Genomic DNA, 27,247 nt, shown 5'->3' with positions numbered 1-27,247 from the left:
GAGTCTATCAGCATGTCTGCAATAGCTCCGTATCACTCACGGGAGGCTCCGGGGAAGCCAACGCGCGCTGAGCAGGATGAGGGGCTTACAGGCACCAAAATACTCCAGGTTTGGCCACATCACAAGGAGCAAATGGCCAGGCGCAAAAGCCCAGTTGAGCACAGACATGGGTCAGCATGAGCGTAGTGCCCAACAACAGAGACTCTTTACAAGCTCATGAAATCCCAACCCGGCTCAGGAGAAGGTTTTCTTCACCTTTATGATGGGAACTACGTGATCACATCCACCTTGTGCCCAAGGGAGAACTGATGGAATTATTCCGTTCCAAAGATCACAGCTCCGGCTCGCTCCTTTTCTATCTGAGCCAATCCCCTTTCTGTGTCCGTCAGGGATCTAGTAGCACATGCTATGGGCTGCTGGCTTTGCATCAGTGCTGCTTCTTCTGAGGCTTCACTCTGTAGCTGCACCACAGGGTTGTAAACCGTTAGGACTGGTGCTGCACTGTGTTTCCTGTAAGCTGCGCGGATGGGCGGCTGCCTAAGAGAGATTCAAGTGCCATGCAGTTGATTAGCAGAGCGCACACAGTCATCTGGAAGCATGTGTTCAGGTGCCCCTCCCCCTGCTGCTTTGCAGCCACATTGCTCCTGCAGCTGCTCCCAGGACCCTCCTGCTGGCTGTGCAGAGCAGGGAGATCGGGGGGGCTGATGTCAGGGTGTCCCCGTCCCCCCGCCCCTGTACCCCATCTCCACAGAGCAGGGGAGAGGGAACAGCCTGGCTCAGGACTCAGAGCTGCTGCGGTCTGAGGGCTGAACGACTTGGGGGTGGTGAGTGAGTGCCTTTCTTAAAAGAGACAGTGCATAGTCTCTGAGACTTCCCTAGCAGCCAGCTCACACAGTCTGTGTCTCACACTCTCTCTCTTTTTCTCCCTCCCCGACAGGGCTCAGGACGGAGCAGGAGAGCTTTCAGTGAGTGTGTACAGCATCACTCAGAAACTTCCCCAGCAGCCAGCACACACACTGTCTCTGTGTCTCTCTCACATACACACGCTGTTTGGGTCACACACACACACAGAGTCTCTTTCACACTCACCTCCCAACACATACTTGAAATAACTGTTGTTGTTACTTCCTGCAATGCACATATATTCTCTGTAATTTTATTCTTTCAAAGTGTGTTATTTTAGCGCTTTGACTGGTCTATGCATTTCATAATTTTTATTTCTCTTACACTTAAATTTAATTTTTTGAGTAGGGAGTTCTAAAATGCCTAACCTTTCCTGGCTGGAGTAATTATCCTTATGGTAACTTTTAAAAAATATATATTATAGCTAGGTTTTTTGTTTCTACTGGTGGTGCACATCCGCACGCACCTCGGTGCACGTAACAAAATGTATTCCACGCATGGATGGAAAAAACTAGAGGGAACACCGGTGCTGCACTTATATTCTTTACTCTTTCAAATGCCTTTTCTTGGGTGTCTGACTATTCCTAGTCAGTGTTACTGGGTGTGAACTGTTCCGAGGGTTCGCAGGTGTCTGATTAGAGTGTTCAGAATCTGGAACGAGAGTTGGCCATCCCTATAAATTGCTGAACTCCCTTCGCGTCTTTGTTCTGGGCATTTCCCTAAAGACTCAATTTCTCAGGGTCCAGCTGGAGTCCCTCAGAAGTCAACAGATTTCTGAGGCAGTGGACTTCAGTTCACCTCTACTTCAGATTGTCTACATTCAGACTAATATTCTGCTCACAGCTCCCATTTAAGAGTTGCCCCAGCTTGGTATCATGGTCCTGTATTGCTTCTTTTTTGACATCTCTTTCTCCTACAATAAGTATGTTCTCAGCTACAGTTCTGATGCCTGGAAATCCCTCTTGTGCCCACTGGAACACCTCTGGGGCTGGACTGATGCTCAGAGACATTCATATCCAGTTGTTCTGCCAGAAGATGTGACAAAGGTTGTCAAATGGCTGGATAGCTCATCTTGCTCAATATGCCAGACCCCATTCTTGACATCACAAACAGTGACCACTTTTGCCCTGGATAAATTGGGTAGTATGTTCTTAATCACTGGTAATGACTTCTTTTCAATGCTCTGTTCAGTGCCTTTTGGTCTATGAGGATTGTTCATGTTATCGGCAGGTTTTCCCAGTACTATTAGGCTTCTAATCCATTCTGCACTAGTTTCTATGGTTGTAATGATGTCTCTTCTTTGCAGACTCGCCAGTTCCTTCTTCAGTGGTTCCAGCAGGGCTAATGGAACTCTACGTTCTGGTAGGCTCACAGGCTGGGGGGGGGGGGGGAGGAGGGGCTACTTCTAACTTCACTTGCCCTCTAGGTGTCAATCTCCTCAAAATATGTCCTTATATTCTGGACATGGCCCATGGTGACTGTTCTCCCTTCTCTCACGTTCAGGATATTGTGGTACTATACTACTATCAAATGCATAGCTTGCATTGGCCCTGCTGCCTACTATAAACTCCAGGTGATAATGTCTCTTGTTTCATGGGTTTCTTACTGACAGCTTGCATTTGCCCACTGGCCTCAGAATGGTTTTATCGTACATCACCAGCACCTGGTCATATTTCTCCAGTCTAATATTGCTAATTATCATTGTTTGCTGGGATTGCATTGCAGCTGACTCCACAATCCATCTGGGACTGAACTGGCTGTTGATATAATAGCATCGTTGCAAATATACTATTTGAATGGCTGGCAGCCTTCATTTAGCAGTGCATGTATATTAAGCATCTCCAGATCTGACAGCTCACTGCAGATATCCTGGTCTTCATTGGAAATCTTCACATCCTCAGTCATTGTGTGAACTGCTGCTTGTTTTTTTGAGGGGTAGCTGCACCACTGGAACATAAAATACTGCTACCCATAAGATGGGCATTCCTTTTTCTGCCTTTAGTGTTGCTTTCCACAGAGCATACACCGTACCATAATGCCTGTATTCTCACTCAGTCTCTGCCCTGCTTCTTGGATTCCTTTAGCTTGAGCCTATGTTCTTGTTCTGCATTATCAGCTGTTATGGTTTTGATCCAGTTCAGCTGCCCTTGCCATTTGGAGGCATTTCTCCAGGGCGAGCTCTGTTCCTCTCAACCATCTCTTCTGTAAGATAAAAATCCTCTCTCTAATAAGGGAATCTTTAATGTTTCCAATGTTACATGTAGATGGAAGAGTCCTCAGCTCTGTAATGAAAGTATCTCTTCTTCGGCTTTTTGGTTTGGGGTAAGAATACCAGTTTTCTGTTTACAGTCTCATTCTGTCTGGGGGGACAGAACTCATGAAATACTTTTATCAGCCATTCCATTGTTTTGGGCATTATTCCTGGTAACAGAGTCTCACTTATTGTCCTTCGTTTTCTCTTATCTCCCATGGTCAGCTCTGTATATCGATTCAATTCTTGCTTCCATGCATGTGCAAGGTGTTTTGTCTGAAAATCCAGCATTCCCAGTGTCTGTCTCTCTCCATGCTGCTTTTTTGCTCTCTTTCTAGGTGTTTTGTTTGTTACTACACTGTCCCTTGCTGTAGATCTCACTAGACTGACAGCCACCACCTTCCATAGTACTATATGCTAGGTAATAACATGAAAGGACTCGTAAAATAGTTCTTTATTAAGAGAACTATTTTCAGAGCTGTTGTATCTGAAGTAGCATTCTAGCCATGTACACAAAGACTGACTTCCTGGTGCCTCCTCCAAACTCTTCCCTCCTGCAACCTGTGCTCCTCCCTTCAGGTTCCATGGTGGTTGGCACATTGCCCATTCATCTAGTTTTGTTTGGACCCTCTGAAGTCTTCACTAACATCAAACATTTTATGTCACCTTCAGGTTTAGCCAACTATCCATTCATCTCCTTTAATACCTGTATTAAACAACTCCTGGGCCCAGTATAGAAAGTTGGGAGGCATTCCAGTGTTAGCCTTTGGCTGTGTTCTAAGTTGACCATTTACTTCTACTCTTTGTTTTCTGTATCTTTGCCAATCTCTAACTGATGACAGTACTTTGGCCTCTCCCCTCATGAATTGCCCCTTTTGCAAGGGACTTTGTCAAAACCTTTGCAAATGTCCACATAATTATATAAACCAGGCCTCTCTTACCCACTACTTTTTGGACATGCTCAAAAAAATTGAGTAGATTGAAAAGGCAGGATTTTCCTTTACGGAAACTATGCAGCCCTGGGAGGGTTAAACCTGTGCACATGGTAGTTAACCCCACTTAATATCAGCTAAGCTAATGGAACACTGTTTCCATGCACCAAACCATTTTGCACTAATCCAATGCAATCGTGCCTGCTTAACGTTAACTGACAAGCTGGTTCCTGTCAGCTGAAAATAACAGATTTCTTGCTCACAGAGAACTTAGTGTCAGTTATTGCATGCGGTGATGCAATGGCTTTTTTCCCAGCCTAATTGCATGGTTCATGTAGAACAATGATGGGAATTAATGACATGGGCAGGTCGGGGTGGGTATTTCACTTACTAGCATTACAGAGGGTTTTTTTAAAAATGCTTTCTGCTTTGTTGATATTACTGTGCAGCTTGGGGAAGGTGAGCTCACTTATGGGAAAATCCTGGAGAATATAAAAATGCTGCAACAAACTTAATATTAACATTAAGCTGATGCCTGTATCAAAAGGAAAGGAATAATTAAAAAATAAAAAGAAGTAAGGCTCTGATCCTCAGGAACAGCCAAGCACCAGTCAGTGCTGGACCAAAGGAGAAGAAAGCCAAACATGCCTTATGTCACCTTTACACCAGTTCAGCTCCAGCACACTTAGAGCAGCCTCAGGGCTACTCAGATGGGGGGTTGTTTGGCCAAGTGGGAATCAGCCATTGTGCAGCAGCAGCCTGGCAAGCCTCGTGCTTGTGACCACCCCCTCAACAGACCTCCTACCCCAGGGGCTGTAAATGGAAACAGTGAAGCACTACAACAGAGGTCCACCACCACAGTGTAGACGGGTCATAGCGGGGACTAGGATCTATCCACTAGAAATGGAAATGTGTCATCTTAGATTACAATGGGAACATGTAGGCGGGCCTGTGTGGGTATGCTGGAGCCTAAATTTTCCCGCAGTTGCACTGGGGTAAATGTGGGATCAATCCATTGGCCACCCTAGGTTTATAGCTGGGTTACCTGAATGTGCACTTGGGTCCTGTGATTAAAAAAAACAAAAAACAAAACAATCCAGCATATGACCAAACAGATAAATTACTACATCACTTCCATTTTCCATTTCAGCTAAATAGCAGCGTCTCCACAGATACAAGCAATGAACACAACAAATTGGTAGGCTCCAGCCTTGCCTTGCCTTCCAGCTGCACGGCATTAAGTCTTGCCTTTTATGTGCGGATTGAAAAGTCAGTTTAAAAGAATATTCTAATCTAAAGCACATAATATGCCACCCCAGTAGGTTGATGCTGTTGTAACTCAGGGTTTCATAGACTTTGCAAACTTTACCTCCCACCAAAACACCTTGGGCCAGATTCCTCAGAACCAGTGAAGTTAACCAGCATAAAGCAGTCTAACTGCAGTAGGGAATCACACCCATGTTTGTATTTATTGCATTGTTTTGTAGCACATTTGCATAGCACAGTCACTGTGACTGACATCTGCTGCCTGATTTTAAACCAAATGAACAGCTACTTTTAAAGACTGTCAGAGGCAGACTGTTTTCCTTTTGTCACAGACTTCTCTGCTCAGCACATCCCAGGCCTTCTTGTCACTGTCCGTCACCTTGTACAGCTACCAGCATGACTCACACTGCATTGCAGAGAGTGCAATAATGCAGTGACCTGCCCTCTCCATTACTGGCCATTCAACAGCTTTGAGCGATGGAACCTGAATCGTTCACAACCCATGGCTCAAGTTCCTCCTTGGTGTATCTCCATTGACGTCACACCTCTGACAAATTCAGGCCTCCACTTCAGAGTATGTCACAAGCTAATGCAGGCAGTACGTGCTGCAGGTTTACGAAAACTTCTGGTTGAACTAAAACCACAAAGCACCTCTCCTAGGCAATGAGAAGTTACAAAGCAAAGGCCACAAAGACGACTGAATGTACTCACAACCTGCAGGATCATGAACGCGTTCACCAGTGGGTCTTACCACACGGGCTGTAGGCACGTGGCCAGAGCCACACGGGGAAAGAGAATCTGGTATTTATGCAGACAAAAGCTTCAGTCTCAAACCCTCCCATGAGGCATCACGGCCAGTTCACTCAGGAGCCGCCTCCCCCAGTGTCAGCACAAACGGCACTGCCCAAACTGGCCCCTACAATCAGCAGATTGCACACCTGTGACGGCAGCTCCCCAACTCCTTAGCACTGCTGGAGCACACAAAGTGAGGGACCACACATCATTCCTGTTGCCAAGACATTGCCTTTTTCGCTGCTAAGGTCTCCAGACAGCTACCCCCAGTGTGTAATTTCCCCATGTTTGGCTTTCTTGGAAAAATACACATTTATTTTAATGACACTGGGCATATTAAGCATAATCATTTCAATACGATTGTACTCCTACAGCTCATTCATTTCAAAATGTCAGAATTTACATCAGGCTCGACTTGTGGAAAGAAGCAGGGATTTGTGGTGGGTTATTCCCGGCTGCACAGCTATAGGTGCCATGCTCTGTGAAATGTGTTCAGGATGAAATGACACTGAGAAACACTAGCTAGTGGAAGGATGTAACTAAGATCATGGGTAATGGTTTGCGAAAATGGCTCCGTGGGGCTGAATAACAATATTTCATGTCACATGCTTACTCTTAAAGTTAGGTTTAGTGTGTTTAAAAAGTCCAATTTACTTCTTTGGCAATCAGTTGAAAAGCTCTTGGTAACTTAATTATGGTATCGGTCATCATTTAAAACAGGAAAGCTGTTATTACGTTACACTCATGAACAGTGCCAAGGAGATTTTTAGAAAAATACCTGCCTTCTAAAAAGGTTACTGACTGTTTAAATAGGAGGTGTGGTGTCTAGAAAGCATGGGAGCTGTATTGTCCCCAAAACACTGCACATGAATGCAAATCTATATTTTTTGTAAACATTTAAAAAGAATTATAGGCCAGATGCCCCAGTCATAATGATGGGGAAGAAAACTACGTCTAAGTTTCAGGCCTGCTCTCAGACAGCTACAACAGACTGCCAGTTGGAGATCCTTGGAGGGCTGTGCTCTCTATCCATGCCCCTCCATCTTCTGGCCATGCCACTAGCCTAGCCAGGAAGTTCCCCTACCCCTGGAATGCGGGGAGGTGGCATAGAGTGGCACCGATTCTTACCTTCCAGCACACAGAGGATTCCCCAGTGTCAGCGGACCACCCAGCTGCTGTCCATAAAGCCGGACAGCTGGCAGTGGTGTGCTACGCACCCTCATAGATTTCCTGGGACCGCTACCTCGGAAAAGGATGATCATGGGAAAACCTGGCCAGATAGCAACCTTAAGTGAGGGGCAAGCATGTGGGATTGGTTTGGAGTGCAATTTATACCTATACAGGGCAAGCACAAGGCTATGTCCACTTTAGTCACACTTAAGCCATGTTTGACCAGTACAATTGATGCAGTTATTTAAAAGACAATTTGGGTTCTTTGTGGATGGGATGAAAGACGGTGCTCCGCTATTAGTCACTATCATTTGTTCTCTTTCTGCTGTCCCAAAATACAGAGCCTGACCACTTGGGGAGGGTGCAAAGGACTGGCACAGGGGCAAAGAGATGCGGACAGACCAGAATCTTGGTTTGCTTTTCTTTTCTTTTAATCACTAGCTGTTATGGTTGCAAACCAAACCCTCAAGATGAGTGTAGTCAATGCAGCAATGTATACCTGAGTTTACAGAGAGCCTGAACCAAGGCCTCCAAGTTGTGAACTGCCTCCCTTCATTTCAATGCATGCTAACTCAGATGCCAATGTGATTCATCCTATGTGTAACAGTAGTGCCTCTGGACCAACCAAGATCCAGGATCGAACTGTACAAACAGAAACTAGTAGATAGTCGCTGCCCTGAAAAATGTCAGTCCTGTGAGCCATTTCACTGCTCATCAACAGCATGTACAAATGGAGAGGAAGTGTCACATTATCAAGATCTTCACCATCTATTCTGGACCTACATCAATAAGCTCATCCATCCTACTAACAGACTGCGGGTCACAATAATGTAGCCACTTACCCATTACAACAAATCACTTTCCAAAGTTACAGTAGGATTATAGAACACGGGCGTTTTGTTTCAGTTTTAAACAATAACATTGCATGTCTCCAACAATTCTTAACTCGCAAACATTTAAGGACAAATTTTATTATGATGCTAAGGTCTGGGTAGGCCTTTAGTGAAAGGTTTGCAAGGGTTGTGCAATGGTTTCATATTTTAAGGTGGGGGAGGGGTCAGTTTTCTAAAGTCTGAGCAGCAGCAAAAGCTAATGATGCTGTTCCCACAGTTATGCTGAGGTGAGTCACCGATCCAGTGGTGCAAGCAAGCAGATTGTGCTAGGGCTAAAGCCATGGAAAGTTTTTGTTACGTCAAAGCAGCCATATTAAATCCAGCTCAAAATCAATATTCGCTTGATGGAAAAATTGACAAAACTGGTGGGATAAAAAAAAAAAAAAGGAAATTCCAAACTTGGGTTTCATATAATAGTAGTAATAATAAAAAAAAATCACAAATCCAAGACTAACAAAGTGTATAAACCAAATGACTTGACAGAACTGGCTGTTACATTGTTTTCTGCTTTTTGGCTCCATTTCTGTTTCTAAGCTAAAAATGATAGTGTCCTTTTAAGTGCACTATTGTCTTGATAGTCACCACATCCACATTATTAACAGTGGTTGTGGTCTATAATTGTGTGGTGTTAACCTCTAAAATTGTCTAACTCAGTTCATCAGAGAAATCACAGCCCACACACAGTCAAAAATAAGAAAGAGAAGTGTTTTTTTGTTAGTAAGGAAAATAAGGCAATTTTCCTGAAAATAGTTCTTTTTAGCTTCAAAGGCACCCACTTTTCTAGACATCACATAGTGTAAACCAGTATTTAGCATCAGTTTCTAGTCCTGTGTCCTGCACTCACAAGTAGTCCTGCTGAAGACTGTGGAACTATTCCCATGAGTAAGGGCTACTCCTGTCAGTGAAGCTGCAAGGTTTGGCTCTTGGTGATTGCCGGTTTTATGGCCCAAGTTTGCACAAATGCTAACACAACCTAAAGGCTCCCTCTATACTTAGTAAACCACTGAGCCTGCTTATAACTCCTTATAACTTGTAACTCCATGGACTTCAATGGAGAGTTTTTTCAGTATACATAAGGTATGCGAAAGCAGAATCAAACCTATTGTGAAGAAAAATACATTGTGTGACATCTTGGTCCCACTGAAGTCAATGGAAGTTTTGCCATTGAGTTCAGTGATGCCAGGATTTCACCCAAGGACTTTGGCCCAGATCCTCAGAGATATCTAGGCACTTAGCTTCCATTGATTTAATGGGAGTCAAGTGCCTAAATACATTTAAGAATGTGGTCTTTTAAGCCCAGAGTGTAATAAACTGTACATACTCAGCCACTGTGTTGGCTTTTCCGACTGGAGGTTAAGCAACTTTTAGGAACTTTTTCAATAATAGCTCCGTTTCTCTCTGCAAACTTTCGTTTTCTAATTGTGGTTGGATAACTCGAGAACTATTTGACATGCTGGAGCATTGCTTCTCCTGGCAAAGCAGGGAAATGGCATTCTTTCTAGAAGAAAATACTCTGATCATTTTTTAATGAAAGACTATGTCTCATTATGCCTGAAGATACGCTACCTGCTAGTTTTATTTTTGTTGCTGTTTTCCAGAAGGCATTTTAGCCGTCCAAAGGAACAGATCTTCAAAGTGAAAAATCAACTCTGCAGCATGGCCCAGATGAGCACCCTCATGTTAATCAAGGAGATGAGGTTTTATGTTTGTAAGAGAGTCAGACAGGTGAGGTGTTGGTTTTTGTTTGGTTAAACAGTGGCATTTTGATTTAGCCTTTGATGGAAAACAAGTGACATCAACAGCTGGATACTAGCTGTATAACAAGGAAAAAGATTCATTCTATTGAGCAGAATTCTGTTTTAGAAGTTATTCAGTGATTCCTTAAAGTAGTCGATGGCCTTTGATAAGTAATATGGTACCTCAATCTGCACTATTCCCTATGGACACTATGTATAGGAAATATTGTATTCTGAAATAAACTTAGTAAGGGTCTGATTTAAAGCCCTTTAAAGTTAATTGGCATCTCTCAACTTATTTCACTGGGTTTTGCATCAGGCACTTACTTACCAAAAACAAAACTGGAAAGTTTTTAAGGGTGACCATTGTAGATCAATCTATTCCCCTACCCAAACCCCAGGGTACTTCAAACCACTAAGCAAAATGTTCTCTTACCTAACCATGTCATTTTACACCCTGACAGGCAATTAAAATGCAAATTAAAAATGGTAATTAGAACAGTTTCAACATCTAGTCTAATGTCTGAGATTAAAAAGATGGGAACTGAGTATAGGGTACAGAGAAAGATGCATTGTTCCTGAGGTAAAATCAGCTTTCCCTTCTTGTGCTAGATTGAGCAGAAAGAGCAGCTACTTTCTGAGAAACGGATTTCAACAGAAAGAAAATCAAATTTGTGGGCCTGATTCCAATCTCAGATGTATTGGGGTAAACCCACTGAAGTCAATGGAGTTACAGTACATTGATGTTTTAATGAGATCAGAATCAAGCCCCATAAACATATTTTCACTGAAAGTGGGTGTGAAAGCATATTTACAGCACAACTGCATATTGTGTTATCTTATTTTTTCATAGTTTATTTTTTATTGTAACCAATCTCTAAGTGTGGTAATAAGACAGATACTAGATAAAGCAAAACTCAAAACACCTTGGACTGCGGCCACTGGACACATGATCCATATAACTGAAGGAGCAAGGTATAGAAATCCTGCCAGACCTTAACCTCCAGAATTGACAATGCTACATCTAAACAAGAAAGGAAGAGACCACTGACAGCTATCAAGCAATGACAAGATAAGACTGAAATGCAAGGTCAAGACAGAGTGTTAGACTTTAAAAGCACTAGGAACCAGGGACTAGATCTCTGTCAAAATCTCAAAGTGGAGGTCCTTGACACATATGGCTGAATTCAGCTTTGATGTACCTAACACTACTGAGTTCAAAAGAGTCATGTCAGGGATGAATTTGGCCAGCCTGGTGGTAAGCAGTGAATCTCTCTCTCTGGATGTATTTTTCACACCAAAGTGAGATGGCCAGTGTTGTCAGTCATCAGAGGAGGTGCCACTTCCTCAAGTAATAGCAATGAAAAATAGGCATTTCCGACTGCTTGTTTTGAGTAGCCTTATGGCAGCTCATCCCTTAAAAGGGAACACCCTAATGGCATAATCTCCACCTGGTCTCACATGAGGCTGTTCCCTGTCACCCTTTACTCAGTGCTGTGATCACTACACACAAGCTAGCTCTCTGTTGCTCTACAGAAAGGGAAGCGGCGCCTGGGAAGGCAGTAGCAAGAGATGCAAGAAAGATACCAAAAATCCCCTGCTTTCCCTTAACCTGAGGCAGATTAACTAATCCTGGCTGTAGAACCCAGACACTCCCTTTACAGGCAAATAGTTTTCCATGTAGAAATATAATTTTCTTACGGCATTGCCAGCCTCTCTATACACGGAGGTGTGCACACTCAGGGCACACTCAGCAACATGAATTAATGCTTAAAAAAGGAGAAAGTATTTGCCTTTTACATTGTAAAAGTAAGCTGTCTGGTTCACTCCCTCGCAAACCTGGCTTTAAAAACCAGAGAGCTCTGCAATGGGCCAGCCAAGGCTGCAGTACCATAGTGCTGGCTGGCAGGAAATCAAGGAGTGCAGCACTCTCTGTCCCTGGTATGCTTTCTGCAAGTTTCTTGTTCTTTTCGGGAATCAAGGCTGCTGTCATTGGTCCCATGATGAACATTGCTGGGATGGGCAGGGGCGTGCACTGGGAGCAGGTTGTGTGTATATTTCAGGTTGGAAATAATAAATCTTGTGTGTTTATCTTGATTTCTCTTCTGATTTTTGATCTCTGGGTTTAACAACACTGCCATTAGCCAACGGGGCATCAGTGCTATGGATCCATCCCCAGCCAGCCGCCTAATTGGCTGATGCTGCAAACAGGCTCACTAATTGGCAAATTCAGACCCAATCAATCTAGTATCCACTTGGCTCCTGCTACATAGCATTTAAAACGCACCCAGTACCTTGCAAAGAAACCATAACACTGCAAGAGGATTTCACCAGCTAGCTGAGCCATCCACTTAAATTCTGAACTAACGATAATCCATTATGGGACAATGAAGACTCAAGCTCTTTGATGGTTCTGTATATATACACACGTTAGCAGCTTGCTTTCTAAATCAGGTTAAATATGCAGCAGTTCCACTAAAAGCTGACCTCAATACTTGTTGATATTAACTGGGTTTTGTTTTTGTTGTCCCTGTCTTTCTATTCCTATTTAAAACTACCTGCATCCAAAGATGAAATCTGCTTGAACAGTGCTAACAGTAAATGGATGCTTCTGGAACTGTGATGAGGTTGTTTTTACAGCTGCTTGAGCAACATGTTATACCTGCTTATTTGAAGATGATGATATTTGTATTGTTGCTACGAATTCATGCCAAGCATAATTTTGGGGCGTTGTGAAGACATCATATTTGCATATTTTAAGTATTGATATAATACAACATTCCTTTTATGTCTTTTTTCACAGCATAATAATGCTAATTCTATTGCATGACAGCTTTTGGCATAGAAAAATTTAGAAACTCAAAGATTTTCTTTAAAAAATTTTTTTTATTTGATTTTCAGTCTGCAGCATTTGGAGCTTTCTTTACAACTTGTGACCCAATGTAGATCAGTCAGCTAAAAACAGTAATTGTGTATATATTAGCTCACCTCAGTACTTTAATCAAACAGAATTGAAATGGCGGTGTTCCAGCTACAAGATTTTAACATGCTGTATCTCCTTCTCTGTCCTTATAAGGCAGGCTTCAGGCTAAGCCTTTAGAATTAAAATTAAATAAAAGCTAATGCGGTAAGAGAAAAATGGGTGATCAGCATGGATTGTGTGAATTCCCTTCTCCTGCTTTTTCCCCATCCCCAATTTCCTATTTCCCTTCTATCAGCCCAGAAAACCATCCTTGCTTGCCTATATTTTCCTTCAGGTAGCCTTCCTATCTTTCACTAAGGTACTGGTCTAAAAGAAGGACGCAGAAGCCCCATATCCATCTAAAAACAATAGCCATTAAAACTATTCCCTTGCTGCTCAGGCCCCTATTTATAATAGCAGCAACCTGGCCTGAGGTCAGGGTTTATAAAGAAGCAGAGCCGTGCAGGTAAACTTGAGGAAGTGCTAATGAGGAACAGATGTTTACAGTTAAAATTCTTGATTTAAAGGCTCCCTTGAGTCAGGAAAAGCAAAAGGCAGGGGAATGCAAAGCTCAGCTTGGCAGGCTAGTTAGGAAACCTGGCTGAGGGTGATACTGCACCGCTGGACTCTTACTGTGTGTGAAATTCACTACTGGGCAGGATGATGGCTATGTTCCCACTTAGAGCTGCATAGGCCTTAAAAATGCTTAGTTTGTGTAAACTGATGTAATTCCATTGGCTTTAACAGAGCAATAGTGATATACACTTGCTGAGAATCTGACTCCTTGTGCTGTCTGCTAACAGAGGGGTGAATTTTCCCTTGTGAGAGCAGATGACTATTGAGCACACTCAGCCCTTGAATCTATATTTGGGGTTTGGTTTATTGAAGTATATCTAAATACATTTTCCTCCTCTGTAGTAGTCTTGAATAAGCAGAGACCAATCCCCTTCAGATGCTCCAATGCATGAGTCTTTTCTCTGCATTTGATGCCTCAGCCTATATTTAGCTGATAGCAGAACCCATCGGGAGGTATCTGGTGATGGATGAGTAGTTTAACAATGGTCTGACTACTCTCCTTTGCACTGGTTATGATTTCAGTCACTTCAGCCTCCTTCAGATAATTTGTGAAATCAAAATGAGGAAAAATTAAAACCCACATTGATATTAAAACTGTATTAAAACTGATATTAAAACAAGTCGTCTTGGATGGTCTAGGAAGGGACTCAGTGTGGAAGAGTCAAACTCTGTGCATAGGGCCTGGAAATTTTAAAATCTTCTATTTGCTTTAAACCTGAATTGCAGCTTCATGTTCTGCCTGGACAAGCCTCAAAGGCTCTGTCCACCCAAGCCTTTCCTTTTTTGAAAGTCTCCTGCCCTTGGACCAGCAGCGGTGCAGTATTAGTACAGACTGGTGCCATGTTAGCTAGGCCTGTCTGAGCAAGGCTAGACATCATGGGAGTGAAAACACCAGCAGCTGCCTGAGCTTGGGCTACACTGACAATCGCAGATTTGCTGCCAGGTGGAGCTGCACCTGCAACGGTGGGAGATTTCCAAAAAGATCCTGGAGTACACAAGTCCGAAAGGGGCTGTCAAAGTGCACATCAGCCCCACTAACTGAAATGGGCATCGTTGACTTACCTTAAGCACTTCAGAGCACTTAGCGCATCATGGTTTCTTCATCCAATCAGATGCTGGATGGCCATCCATTGCAAGGTAAATATTACAGGCTAGACTGTGACTTGGACCATGTGCCCAAGCAAGTATGAGTAAGAACCCTACCATTCCTATGCAGATTACCTGGGTGGGTGCAAATGCAGCTACTCACCTGCTTATTCCCTCACTAGAGAAGGAAAACTGGGAGGGAAGGGGAAGGGAATGGGTGGAGCCTTTGCTCCTTACCTTCCAATCACTCATGAGAGTGAGTGGTGCAACACAGAGAGCAGGGCAGGAGGTGGTAGTTGACTATTGGTATAGGCCATCACAAGTTCCTATCCACCGAAGAGCAAGGGAGGAACAGAGGGAATTGTGCCTTAGATGCTCTTCTAAGGCACAGCTACAGTCAGACTCAAGCCCTAAAACTTCAGCCTACAAACTGGTTTGTATTTTATAGAGGAGTATACTTAAAAAAACTCATTACAATGGACAAGCTACTCTGGCTGGCTGAAACATACCTCGGTAAGTCAATACGGCAGGTCCGTAACAGCACTGGGAGCAATTGGTGTAGCATTATCAGGCCAGTACTGGTGCTGTTAGAGTGACAGCCGATGGCCTAAAAGAAGTAAAGCTATTGTAACAGGCACAGGATCAATGTCCTTCTGCTTTGAAAATAAATTTCTGAGCTTCGCCTTGACATTTATTTTCATAACTGCTTCAGCTTTGCCTCAGCATTTACATGTAGCAGCAGGAGACCATCACAGGATAGTGTTCAATTTAATTGACATTATCTATCTCTTAGCGAAAACAAATGGAATCAGTGCCAGCCAATCATTGCTGAATGACTGACCATTGTTTACTGATAACAGTTGCAAAAAAACATCAAAGAAAGCAAACCCTCTTCTATCGCAAAGTTTATGTATGTAGCAGTTTACCCAGATTATTTCAAAATGCTGGCAGTGGAAATTCAGTTTGTTTTTGAGGTTGGATAAACAGTTGGCAAATGCCATCCATGCCTTTAAGAACTCACTAAAAAAAACAGCATGATTTGATTTGTTTTTACAGCAAAAAGATTGTTCTTTAATCCCTTTGGAGTTGTTGAGTCTGATTTTCCTGCCAGTAGCACTAATGAAAAATATACTGGCATAAAGTGTCAAGAAATCCTAAGACGCCCCCTCCCGGAGCCATTTCTCCCAAAGACAACACAGATCCTGAGATGATTGGAAGCAAGGAGATGAATCCTGTCTCCGACATGAATCACAGTAGCTGCGCTGCATGCCATAATGTAGCAAAGAGATGGAGATGTTCGTATTGCTTTTGATCTAAAATCGGACCAAATTATCACACTCCCATCATAGGAACTCGAAAGAAAATTTACTGAACTTCTAGGTTTTTTTCTTTTCTTATTAGTAAGTAATATATCAATAAAGAAACATCCCTACTTCCAAAAGAATTATGTCAAGTTTTGATTTTTATTATATTTTGTTTAGGTATATTCCAAATAGTAAATTTGGTGAAAATTAATTCTTTTACAACTGCAAACAGCATAGAAATAACAGAACTCAGTATGGGTATATTGCATTTGAATTTCATTGACTGATGTACATTAAGTGTGGAAAATATTCATAAAAAAGGAATGTCTTGAGCAGTTTTCAGAATAAAATTAAACATAAAAAGGTGAAATGGATTTTAGATTCTTTTATTTATGTGAATCCGTATAAATTACCTGTAAATGGAACTTGGAACTTTTGCACATTGGGTTGGTAGAAGAGAACCCCTTACATCATTCTAGTCATATACCTAAGCACTAAATGCAGTTCTGATGTATGGATTTATATGTGGCAAATACTTTTCAAAGAAAATGTAACAAAGCATCCTTTGTGTTACTATTTCAAGTGTATCAATTTTCAAGTATAATTCCTTGTGTATATATAACAAGTGTTCCTGAAGTGTGTATGATAAACAAAATACAGGTCATATTGATATTAGAGATCAAGAACCAAAATCACCAAAGCCCAACAACCCCAAGTCTCATTAACACTTTTTATTTAAAATCCACCAAACATCTTCTTTGAAGTTTCAAATGAGAGTATTTCCTCAGATAAGGCCTGTTTCAAAGCCCATTAAAGTCAATGGGAATCTTTCAGCTGACTTCAACAGTCTTCGGATCAGACCCATAGTAATGGCTGGCAAGTTCACCAGCAATAAAAAAGAGAAATTGTTTGGATGTGCATTCCCAGTTAGTAGTTACTCTGCTTTGTATTGAAGTCTTTGATGCTACTTTACCACCTTCTTTTAAGATGTTGCTATAAATGCATGAAAAATGTTAGGTATAGAACATGTTTGCACCTTTTATGCCTTCATTCAAACATCCTACCACAGATCACTTTCTAGACAATGACTGTGAAGAGACTCACTTATAAATGTAGAACTTGTTCTTTGAGATGTTTCTTTCCCTTTTTTAAAAAATTATTTTTGATTTGAAGGAAAGCAAAGAAACATGGAAAGCAACCACATATCGTGGTGACATAGAGCTCTTCAGTAAATCAGTGAAAAGGACTGGGCGGCAGAGAACACATCCAAGATGCCACAAAGAGATGTACTGACCTAATGGTTACTGAGAGAATGTACCCATTTGAGTCTTGATAGAAGCCCAGAAAACAGAACCTGCTTATCATAAGTTCATTGCTTACCAAAGAGATTGGCAGTCAAAATAATTATCTTTTAATTTCGCTTTTAAAATCTACATATACCATAGACACACTAGCTGTGTCTTGGCATGTTATCCTTTTTCCATTTAAACCTTTTCCCATAATTTTCTAATAGGTGCTCAAACTATTCACTTTTGCAAAACCAATAAATCTAACTGGATTTTTTACTTTTAGTGCACTATATATTATAAAAAATAGTTTATCCATAAAAATAAACCTCAAGGTTAATATGAGGAGACACACGTTAGTGGTAATACACTTCCACATTTGCAGTGACAAATACAATAGTGAATAGCGAATTAGCTTTTTCTAATTTTATTTTTAACTTCCATGTGTATGTTATAATATGGGAAAATTATGGAGAAAGGTTTCAGTGAAAAAGATGACATGTTAAGGCACAGCTAGTGTATCTGTTCAGAGTAGAGTAGCTGTTCCATGTCAACATATAAAGCTACTGGAGAGATAAATATGTCACTGCATAATCAAGTGGGGAGGGGGGGGAAGACAGATTGTAAAGCAGACAATTTTCTAATAATGAAGGATAATATAATTTTCCAAATGTATTATTTCTATTATCTTATAAAAGTGAATAGTAGGCCTTTCAAACCTTTTTACTGAAATTAAAAAAGGGGTTTTAATTAATAAAACTCTTTAATTAGAAAAAAGATTTTTCTTAAATGTATTTCTTTTGCAGATGCCTGTAAGGTCTTAAGAATCATTACTATAACAACTTTAAGTGGTATCATTTTTCTCAGATAAATGGATTATGTGACTATTAATAGTTCTGCCATGTAGATTTCCTCTACAACCTGTGGCCACTGTATTTGTCAGAATTGTAAGTATTTTGAGATTGCTGATGCAAGAAAGGCTGTAGTTGGTTAATTTATTAATTAGAAATCAGAAATTATAAATCAGTCCTTAGCTCTGTTATCTGTAGTTTCTTGCATTTGATGACACCTTCCATTTCCTACTGCAGGAATGCCCGGAGGAAATCATTATAGGAAATTTTTGAAGATAATGTTTTATCATAAAATTCCAAAATGTGAAAAAACTCTTCCTCAGTCAGGTTGATGTGATACTGACGCAGCACCTGCAAAATACACAGAATGTCATAAAGTCATAGAGAGGCAGGGCTGGAAGGAACCTCAAGAAGTCATCTACTCCATCTCCCTGGGCTCAGGGAGGATTAAGTTTGCCTAGACCATCCCTGACAGGTGTTTGTCTGCACTTAAAAACCTCCAGCGATGGGGATTCTACAATTTCCTAACACCCACATTGCTCACGTGAAGTTAGGAGCCAAGGGTGAAATTCAGTGCTGGGCACAGGGCTCGCACAGGCTAATGCACCACGTAAGTCTCTCTCATAAACCCTTTGCAAAACTGCCTGAGGGTTCAGCCCCACGGTCTCGAATTTCATAAAAATCTGTGAAGACCAGAATCTTCCTGTTGCCTCCCAGCTTTCCTGTGCCAGCATAGCTACCCTGGCGGCTGCTCCTGAATCCTCCCTTGGGTAGTGATTTATTGTACGTTGGCCCAAGCAGCAATTGCTCTCAGAAGCTCTGCAGGGATCCAGGTGATGGTGCCATTGAGAATAGCTAGCAGCCTACCCACTTTCTCACCACAGGTGGAGATTGAATTACATAATACACCCACGAGAGGGCTTCCACATGAGCAGATGATGCTAACCACTGTGGCTTCTCCCTTTGCACCCTCCTTAGGGGATCAGGGTCCCCCAAACCTGAAGAAGCAGAAGGAACAATCCAGTCCAATAGATCTACTCGCTCCACCTGTGAGAACCCTTATGTATGTGGTGATATGCATTTCTAAAGGGGCACTGAGTGCCGTAATTCTCCTAAGAGCAACATTAAGAGTTCTTTCCTTAAACTTTAATGAGAGCACTACTGACCAGGTGGTACCTGATGTGACAGACATTAAGGGCCAGATTTTTAAAGGTATGGAGGTGCCTAAAGCGCAGACAGGTGTACAGTGGGATTTTCAGAAGAACTTAAGTGCCCAATTCCCATTGAGTTCGATGATTGTTAGGTGCCTAGGTGATTTGAAAATCCAACTAGGCATCTATCTGCATCTTTAGACACCTAAATACTTTTAAAAAACTGGCCCTTAATGCCTTTGACACCAAGGCTAAAGAGAGGTTTATTTCTTAGTATTACTTTTAGTTTAAGGTGCTTCTAAAGCATACATCCTGCAGGGTACCTGTAGGTGCTGTCCACTGGCTCTGCAATAGGTTGTTTTCCAGCAGGATCTCCCCCAGCACCTGACATCTTCTGATCTGGGTAACTCCTTTTGTACTTTACTGGTTGCCACTGATTTTATGTGAAACTCAGATAAGTCTGAGCCAAGCCAGTATCTGAAATCACTAGACTGCTGGTGTTAGAGTAGCCACATATACGTATGTGTGTTACTTCAGTGCTTATGCGGAGCACTGGTATCAAAAGTGGTCAGCCTGTTCGCTCCTCCCTTTCATATATCTCCCAGCCTTGATAACTACGAGAGTGCTGATAGCAGAGAGCTTTTCCCTCCTGTAAGTTATCCACATATCTCTCTGCTCAGTTCTTTTATCTTACATCATCGCACTTCAATCACTCCTCACTGCAACCCCATTTCTGATTTCTCCCTTCTTTGGGGGGTAATTTGACTGTCTTAGCAAAACATTGCCTGGCTCAATGCGTATCGTTTAATACATATAAATGCACTTCTATTGCTTATGCTGCAGTTAATTCTTGACCTCATGAAATCAACTGTCATCTAAGGAGCCGCTGAAGCCAAATACTTGCCGAGCACAGTCTGTTATGCAACACATTTATTTTTTGTCTGTAATACCTTAAGGAAAACTTTTTAAGAGTAGCACTTACGTATTGCAGGGGGAAAATCAACTTCCCTAGTAGATCCTATCACAGAAATGGGGTGGTTTCATTTTTCTCTTAATGTAAATAAATTGTTTGAGATAGAGCGGCCTGAGTTAAAAAATTATTACCAAATGCTTGACAAACTTGACATTACACAACATTTTTAAAAAATACAGTGGGCCAGATCCTCACCCCTAATGCAGTAGCTATACACTCCTGAGATAGTACAAAGCAACCAGAAAGCTACTCTCATATAGGGGAAACCTCAGGCCTAAAGCTGACATAGCTCTATGTATCTTGCTCCCCAACCTTCATGTAGTGGCATGTCTGAAGAACATATATGTGGTAAGGCTGGACCACACCTTGCTCTAACTGAGCCCAGCCCATTAGAGCAATTTCTATGGGACCTCTGCCCTTAGGTCTTCAGTTTGCTTTAAGTTACACCTGGGGATGTTTTGGCTCCTGGCAGCCTCAGGAAGTGGGGAGCTGAATGATGGCTAACTACCTGGTGCAGTTGAGGACTGACCCATTATTTACCAAATGTTTTAAGTGGCAAAGACAGCAGGTGGAGAAGGTCAGTGGTATCTCATTTGGACTCAAGGTTAATTAAACAGCTTCATGCATCTTTTTTTTTTATCCTTGCAACATGACTGGTGAATGGAGGTAGTTCCCATAGTTCATATTATGAGTTTGATTTCTATTTACAGAAATGTCAAGGATCTTGAAACAAGAAGTAAAATGTATGCTAAGCAGCAATCAAACTCCCCAGCAGTGTGAATCCAGGAGTACAGCACTAATCCCTGGCCTCACAGTGCTATAAGGCACTGAAGGTGGGGAGCAGCCTTGAAGACACTGAAATTGGTGTGGTTCTGCTGTTTGGCAAGGTGCTGGATCTAAGAAGCCCATGCAGAGGATACATATCCCTATGTAGCACAGATCTGTGTTCCACTGGCAAGCACAGGGGCAGAAAGAGAGGATAGAGTCATTCCACCTATACAAGGGTGTTTGGCCCCTGTAAGCGAAGCAGATCCAGTGGCCTTGTGCCAGAACAGGTGCTCCCAGTTTGGCCAATTAAAGGGCTGTGGCAGCACCCGGGAGCAATAAAAGATCAGTGAGAAAGAGGTAGATAGGAGAAGTCAGGAGAGTGGTAGTTTCTAGAAAAGCTCTAGTGAATAGAAGACTCTCAGTAGGCCCTCTTGGGAAGGAGGAAGGAATTATTAGGAAGCTACTGGAGAGGCTAACCTGCTGACTCTCAAGACAGGCAGAGCCAGTGCTAGGAGACCTGACCAGGGCTGAGGTCTAGGAAGCCAGTGGAGGGGCTACCTAGCTGTCTGTCCTGAGCCAGGGAAGGCTGGAGGGGGATGAAGGCTAAGAGCAGTAGAGGGTGATACTTAAAGGCTCTTGGAGCCAGAGAACTGAAGCCCCAGGGCCAGAGAGGGCTGTGCTGGAGAGCGCTGAGGGGTCCTGGTGCCGTATTTAATGTATAGCCTGGATTACTGTGTTGGGATTATGTGTGTGGAGTTTTCTTCTGTAATAAACTAACCCACAAGGGCTATTTGCACTAAAAAAGACTCTCTGGACTGTTTGCGGGGGACTTGAAGGGGAAACTGAGACAGGTGTACCTGTCAAACTGTGGCCTGCAACAGGATGGTACTCTAGCTGGGCTGTCTTATGATAAGGAGGAATACACAAGGCTACTCCCCTCCTCATAAGTGAACATACCAGCTCATCCTGAGGCTGTAGTAGTGGCTGCAGAGAGGCGTGGTAGAAAGGATTTCTCCTCATCAGCCTGCTTCCCTCTCTCCCTCTTGAGCTTGTAAAGAACTCTTTTCTCAGTTCTGGTGTGAAAGAAGTCATGCACTTGCATATGCATTGGAAAGAGGGTGATTGCCATTATTATTAGTACTCAGTATTAATGTCACAGCAAATAAATCTGCAAATGTATAGTTGACAAGATTTTGGAAACTGTTTCAGTAAGGTTATTTAGAGACTTTTTGGTTTTCAGTTTGTTAGTTTTAGATTAGTAAATGCAATTTACCTGCCTGAAATCCTGAACACTTAACAGCCCGCTCCCACTTTCATCATAGGATTTAAACGTTCGTCTCATCGGTCTCCAGCAGTGCAAGATCTGGGGTTGAATTCTTAGCATTGCATTGAAGAATGTCAGGCTCTGTGGTCCAGGACTCCTCTAGCAAAGTGGGGTGGGTGGGGGAGAAAGATGGGCATTTGTTAATATAAAGAGCATGGTAGAGGAGTGCAGGCATATGCTGAAATGTAAAGGTGTTACAGTGAAATTCTGATTGTACCAAAGACTGACTGTACCCTTGAGTGGTGCAGAATAAATGCTATTAGATTCTCTTCACCTTCTAATATTCTTCAGCAAGTGAAGTCGAAACACTTAAGCACTGTTAAAGCCCAAAATTTGTGTGTGTTTGTAAAATTAATGTAATTCTTTATCAGATTATATATATATATTTAAACAAAGGCCTCTGCTTTTATACACATTACAGAGAAGCCGCAATTAAAGTCACGCAACTGCTCCCCTTCCAAGCCTCTGTTTTCAGTTACTTATAACTCTTTGGAAAATTCACTGTTCAGGTTGCAAGTTTTCATACTCAAATTTTGCCTGAAGGTAGCTAAATTCATCAGCCAAGCACAGCAGGAGGGTAAAAAAGAATACTTGCCCCATTATATAATATTTCTTGTAACCAGGTTCTGAACAGTTCTAGAGTTGGGGCAGGACAGTCAAAATCTAGTATGGGAATAACTGGGAGAGAATTTATTGCCTCTTGTTGTTTTTCACTTTGGTAGGGGCTGCTGTTTGCCCTCCACCCAGCTGTTATTCCAGCCAGTGTGCAGGGTTGGAGACCACAGTTGCTTTATGCAGGCTGCACAGGGTACTGGAAACTCCAGTTCTACCACAGCATGCAGTAAGTGCACAGACAGCACTGTACACTGTGCTGTGCTGGTGCAATGCCCTGAGCACTGAGGGTGAAATTCACCTTAATCTCAGGAAGTCTAAAGCTAAGGAAGGATTTGCTGTCCCATCACGACTAACTCAGCTGCCTAATGTAAATTTACGTCAACTATCGTGAGGGCCCCTGTGGACCGTTTACAGTATAAATAGAGCCCTTCACCCTGGCGGTGGGACCCAGACTGTTCTCTATAGCTCAGCGTCTGCATGTCTCCACAGAAGCTAAAGGCCCAGCTTCTCATAGATTCCAAGGCCAGAAGGGACCATGGTGATCATCAGTCTGATCTCCTGTATAACAGGCAATAGATAATAATTCCTTTTGAACTAGACCATATTTTATTTTCATTTTTAAATCCACTGTTGATTTTAAAATGGCCAGTGATGCAGTATCCACCACAACTGTTGGTAAATTGTGCCAATGGCTAATGTGGGGTTAATGTGGGGTTAACCTTGCTGTTGAAACTGACCCCTCCCATTCTGTGGCAAAATCTGTGCATTATCCTCGCTTAAAAATGTACACCTTCTTTCCAGTCTGAAGTGTCTAGCTTCAACTTGCAGCCATTGGATGGTGTCATACCTTTCGCAGCTAGACTGACGAGCCTATTATCAAATATTTATTCCTCATGTAGGTTCTTCTTTGTTAAGCTAAATAAAGTGAACTCCTTGAATCTATCATTATAAGGCATGTTTCCGAGTCCTTTAATCATTCTCATGGCTTTTCTCTGAACCCTCTCCAATGTATCAATATGCTTCTTGAATTGTGAACACCACACCTGGACACGGTATTCTAGCAGTGGTCACACCAGTGCCAAATGCAAGGTCATTTTACCTCTTTTACTCCTACTTGATATTCCCCAGTGTATACATCCAAGGATTGCATTAGTCCTTTTGGCCATAGCATTGCACTGAGAGCTCATTTTCAACTGATTATCCACCCCCCTCACCCCAAAACTTTTTCAGAATAACTGCTTTTGAGGACAGTGTCCCCCATCTTGAAAATATGACCTACATTCTTAAATTGTTCCTCAATGTATACTTTTACATTTAGCCATATTAAAAAACTCAGATTGTTTGCTTAAGCCCAGTTTACCAACCAATTCAGGTCACTCTATTATTGACCTGTCCTCTTCATTATTTATAATTCCTGAGTCTCTGTGTTGCCTGCAAACTTTATTTGGCTTTTGAGAAAAGGAAGGGGTTGAGAGCCACAGGGTATTTTTATTATTGCTCCTGTCATGCAAAGGGTTTTATTTTATTTTTATTATGCCTATTGGTATGAATTTGTATACAGTGGAGCAATCTCTTATAAAAATGTTATTGTGAAAATTACTGCATGTAAAGGTGTCCAGAACATGGGATGGGCACTTCATTATACTTTATAAACTTAAATGAATAAATAGAAAATGATACTAGACAAGAGCTCAAATTATGGCTCTTTCCATCCCAAGCTCTGAGACAGAATTTCACAGTATCAAATCTGTGCATAAAGGGAACTTCATGTGAAAAATCTGAAATTGTCTGAAGCAAAATCTGATAGTTTTGCCTTAATTTCCATACTGATAATGAATGATTGATAGTTCCTATGAAGCCAGATATGCCAGGGGGTGCCATTGCAGGTTAAACTGCCTGTAACTTTCCTGCTGGGGATGCCCAGCTGGGAACAGCTAGGTTCTATGCATCTCTCTTCCCTGTATCTGGTACAAGGGGCACGCTGGAAGCATGTGTGCTGGTGCTGGGGATGCAGGGTCATGAAGAGTAGACAGAGTACAATGCACACTGGCTATCCCCAGTTGGCAGATTGTCCTTAAAAGACCATTGACAAGAGGCACAGATTACAGCTGCTCTCTGGCTGGGCTGGGGCTGAAGCAGAGACTCTGGGAGTAACCAGCTTCCTGACAGTCCACCCCCCCTACTTTCTGTTGCCTTCAGACAGAATCTAACCCTGAAACTCATCAGCCCAGACTGTCTTCCTCTAGGCCTTTCTTATACCTCTCAACACATTTTTTAAAGTTTATAGATATGGTCAATTGCTGATAATTAATCAAACTGTATCTAGATTGTACTATGAACCAGACACATAGGGCCTGATTCTGCAGATGCTCCGACTAAAGTAAATACCACATGAATAAAATAAGTCAACTGAAGTCACTGGACTCCATGGAAAGTCACTGGGATTCTATGCATACAATGACTACAGGCTCAGGCTCTAAAATACTCTGTTTCTGCATCAGAAACTGTCCACAAATAGCTAGACAAACCCATGAATGTACCGATATTCGTGGCTTCTGAATGATCATCCTTTGTAGCAATGAACTTTCTTGTGGTTTCATTAATAGGACACAACTTTGGAGAAAGTCGCAGTATGCAAATTTGTCATTGTTCTTAATGTCATATTTTGTTGCTATTTGGCTAATCTCTTCTTTACTTAAATCCAAACTGAACTTCTCTGCAATGGCTGAAAGAAACACAGAAATAACAAATGATAGTCAATTTGCCATCCTTGCAAATAGGTGACTTTTGTTTTAAAATAAAATTTGGATTGACTAGTTATTAGGTATATGTTGACAGGCCACCAGTTCCAGTGACTGTCACATAAATGCATTATCTGGATCCTGCTATACATAGGGGTGGAGGAAACAATTCACATTTAGCAGGATAACAGGTAAGTGATAAAAACTTTAAAGACAATGCAAGAAATAAGTCCAATATTCGTTGAGCTGTAACTGTTCCTATACAAATGGTATACGAATCTATATGCTATTATTTAGGACAAAAGTCTGTCCTGTCCATGCAGATACCCTGATTGGGGAAAGAGGGCACAGAGAATTGTCCTCCCACGACTCCATAGCAGAAGAGCAGCATACCTATCTAAGAATGAAATTCTGCTCCCATTGAAATATATAAAAGTCTTGTCATTGACTTCAAGAGGACCACTTGAGGGAGCGCTAGGAAAAACATCCGGGGCCTGTACTTACTATCGCTCCCCGCTCCACAAGGGAATATTCTGCTGGGGAGTGTGGCCAGTCTTCCAGTACATATGCTATGCTGTGTTACAAACACCACCTAAAACCATGCTCTCCCTTTCAAATGAGCAGCAAAGTCTGCCGAGCAGTGCATTCCCCCAAACCTCACTTGAGCAATTCTGCATTACAATAGCATAATAGAACCTGGATCACTCATGCAGCTGATACCACTTGCTAAGGGCAGGGTTATCCCATAGATTGACACCTAGAAAAAAACTGGAGCACATTTTAACATGAGGTAACACAATTTTCAGATGGCAACAAACCTAAGAAATCGGATGTTGAGATTTCTCCTAGCCGGTCAACATCCTTCTCTCTACAGTCTTTCAGTATTTCTCTCCAGGAATGTTGAATGATCTTTCTTATTTTATTTTCTATTGGTTCGCAGTTCAGTAAAGGTGGGGACCATGCCATTGCAGTACGAGGCCGGCTGGACACTGGAGTCTAAAGTAATAGACAAATTTGAATATTTATGTAGACAAAACACTAAAAGAAATCCCAGTTCTAGTGCTTCATAACTTTAGCATACCTCACTGTTTGCAGCATCCTTATTTATGATCTGATTTGTGTCAGCATTAAAGTAAAAATGCTTCTACTTTGAGGAACATATTAGTAGGCTGGAAATTGATTTACCTTGAATCTACCGAGTGTTTTTCTGTCTGTAATTTCTTGAGTCTGCTTAACTCATAGCTCAGTTGTATATATTCCCCCCTTGAACCCATTGTTCCTTAACTGGCAGATATATTTGTTTTAAAAATGTCATTTGATGTCAATCTCACAATAAATAGATCGATGCACAAGTTCTTGGATAGTGACAATTTAAAGCAAGTATACTAATTTGCTTACTATAAATTTTAACAGTAAGTGAAAGAACCTTATAATTAGGCTTGAAAGTATTCGATTTTTATCAGTAAATGTCAGTAAACAACGATTTCATCATATACACATAACCCAACAAAAATATTTTATAGATTATAGCTGAAATTTACAGACAGGCAAAGTAAGAAAAATACTGCTTAAGAATTTAATACAGTTTGATATAAGAATATTTATTTTGTAGATTTCGACATGTAGTTTTTGTGTTTTAATGGTTATAAAACTAACTTTTAAAATCT

General features: G+C 41.8%; 1 protein-coding gene across 1 annotated transcript in view; it reads right to left on the bottom strand.

The window, feature by feature from the left end:
- Window positions 1-18,236: 18,236 nt before the first annotated feature.
- Window positions 18,237-27,247, bottom strand: part of EFCAB6 (EF-hand calcium binding domain 6) — a 135,556-nt gene continuing 126,545 nt past the window's right edge. The window contains exons 27-30 of the mRNA XM_077807448.1: window positions 26,399-26,576; window positions 25,380-25,564; window positions 22,174-22,323; window positions 18,237-18,359 (exon numbers count right to left, since the gene is read on the bottom strand). Of these exons, the coding sequence (XP_077663574.1) occupies window positions 18,237-18,359; window positions 22,174-22,323; window positions 25,380-25,564; window positions 26,399-26,576 (636 nt within the window). The remainder of the gene's footprint in view (window positions 18,360-22,173; window positions 22,324-25,379; window positions 25,565-26,398; window positions 26,577-27,247) is intronic.

This window comes from Eretmochelys imbricata, chromosome 1 (genome assembly GCF_965152235.1).
Source record: "Eretmochelys imbricata isolate rEreImb1 chromosome 1, rEreImb1.hap1, whole genome shotgun sequence".
Classification (NCBI taxonomy): domain Eukaryota; kingdom Metazoa; phylum Chordata; order Testudines; family Cheloniidae; genus Eretmochelys; species Eretmochelys imbricata.
Note: the sequence above shows the minus strand (reverse complement) of the source record. Positions and strands in the feature narration are given on the sequence as shown.